The following is a 1,775-nucleotide window of genomic DNA, read 5'->3' as shown; positions in this document are numbered from 1 at the left end:
ATCCACTAGATGTTGTTCTGATATGTGCATTTATGTGTTGATTAGTTAATACCAATTTGATGGTGAGTACAAATGGGTCCCGTTCTGCTGCTCTTGTGCTGCTCCACTTTGCACCTATAAGCACTAATCTTATGTTGTAATTATGAGTGAGCAAATCATAACAATTTCTAAGATTTTGTAGGATTCCTTATTTTCAACTTGTAAAATTGATAATTTGGCAGAGGCATTAAGCATTTTCCAAATATAACTCCAAAATGAAATATATTTATTAAGCCCAAACATGAGTCCATACCTTTTCAACAACTTGCCAAATTTAAGGGACAGCATTTTCTTTCTCCTGTTCTCTTACATCATCCCAATTTATTCTTTTCAAACTTTTTGAGTCATTCATTTCACATAATTTTCACTAAAAATCATGATGATTTATTTCTTTATTCCTATTGTTATATCTGTGCATTTCAATTATTTTTTGTTTATTTATTTGCTCTTATTTATTTACAAGTGTGCAATGGGAGATCTTCCATTAATTCTCTCTGCATTACAAAAAATTTCTAGCTCAAGAAATACTTTTATAATACAGAGAAATCTGTATAGTTATTTGAGTACCTCTTAATGATTTAATTTTTTTTCTGCTTGAGAGTGTCTTTAAAATATGTAACATGTAAGAATTTATTTTGAGTGCCCAAGTGTACTTTTTTCCTTTTGTTGTTTGTTTTACTATGAAAATTATCATCTTATATTAGTATGCTTTAAATTGTTTGACAAACCCTATGTTTTTTTCTGCCTGGTATTACCAAGGCATATTCACTATCTAAAAATTCCTTTTATTTGCATTTTTTAAAAATCATAAAAAATAATTTTTTTTCAGTATGATTATATGGGATCTGAAATGATGGCTGTAACTCACAAAATTATCCAGATTTTTGGGCTTGTCAACACTGTAAGTTTTTTACTTTTTTCTATTTCTTATTTAATGAAAATTAATTTAAAATAACTTTCATTCTGTCATGGCAAATTAATGACAAATACTGTTTATTAGTTTAATACTCAAAATACTCATATCAACCTTTTATTTATTCTTATGTACTGTTTTATTTATTTATTTTGTATGTATTGTTTTAATGTAATGATTTGTATTACTTGAAAAATACACCATAAATCTTATTTTTAGATGTTTACCCAGTTCAAGTTGACTGTTATACTGTCCTCCTTGGAATTGTGGTCAGATAAAAACAAAATTTCCACCACCGGGAATGCTAATGACATATTACAAAGATTCTTGGCCTGGAAACGGGACTATCTCATCCTACGGCCCCATGACATAGCATACTTACTTATGTAAGCACAATGTTATACATTACTAAAGGGATGCGTTATGCGTAATTCCATTAAATTGGTAATTTAATGCATTTATTATGTTCTTAAACTCTTGCTAGGCTTCTTTGAAAATGTTTTAAAAATATAGATTTTGACATGGAGATGAGAGTTTACTTGGGAATATAATAAAAATGACAATAATTAGTTTTATGTCAGTATACTTTGGAGTATAATTGTGGGAAAAAATCTGTGTTGCTTGAACTTTTATGATATTGACTTTACTACAGAATACTTATAACCATTAGCTTTTTACTGATGTAAAAATTGGCACCATTCAATTACAATTATCCATTCTATGTTGTTATTCATGACATATATATTTTTGACTAAGATGATTTGGCAATATTTTGATAATATTTAATTTAAAAAGTGCTTACCTTTAGGGCAAGTTTGCCTCT

At 28.2% G+C, this 1,775-nt stretch overlaps 1 protein-coding gene across 1 annotated transcript in view; it reads left to right on the top strand.

Annotated features, from left to right (window-relative positions):
• LOC105824644 (disintegrin and metalloproteinase domain-containing protein 18-like) overlaps nt 1-1,338 on the top strand; it is a gene marked incomplete at its 3' end in the record, with an annotated part of 65,683 nt that extends 64,345 nt beyond the window's left edge. Inside the window, exons 5-6 of the mRNA XM_012662170.1 lie at nt 869-940; nt 1,172-1,338. Of these exons, the coding sequence (XP_012517624.1) occupies nt 869-940; nt 1,172-1,338 (239 nt within the window). The remainder of the gene's footprint in view (nt 1-868; nt 941-1,171) is intronic.
• Between the last annotated feature and the right edge of the window lie 437 nt (nt 1,339-1,775).

Source organism: Propithecus coquereli, unplaced genomic scaffold, assembly GCF_000956105.1.
Source record: "Propithecus coquereli isolate 6110/MARCELLA unplaced genomic scaffold, Pcoq_1.0 Scaffold752, whole genome shotgun sequence".
NCBI lineage: Eukaryota > Metazoa > Chordata > Mammalia > Primates > Indriidae > Propithecus > Propithecus coquereli.
This window is presented reverse-complemented; position numbering and strand designations above follow the sequence as displayed.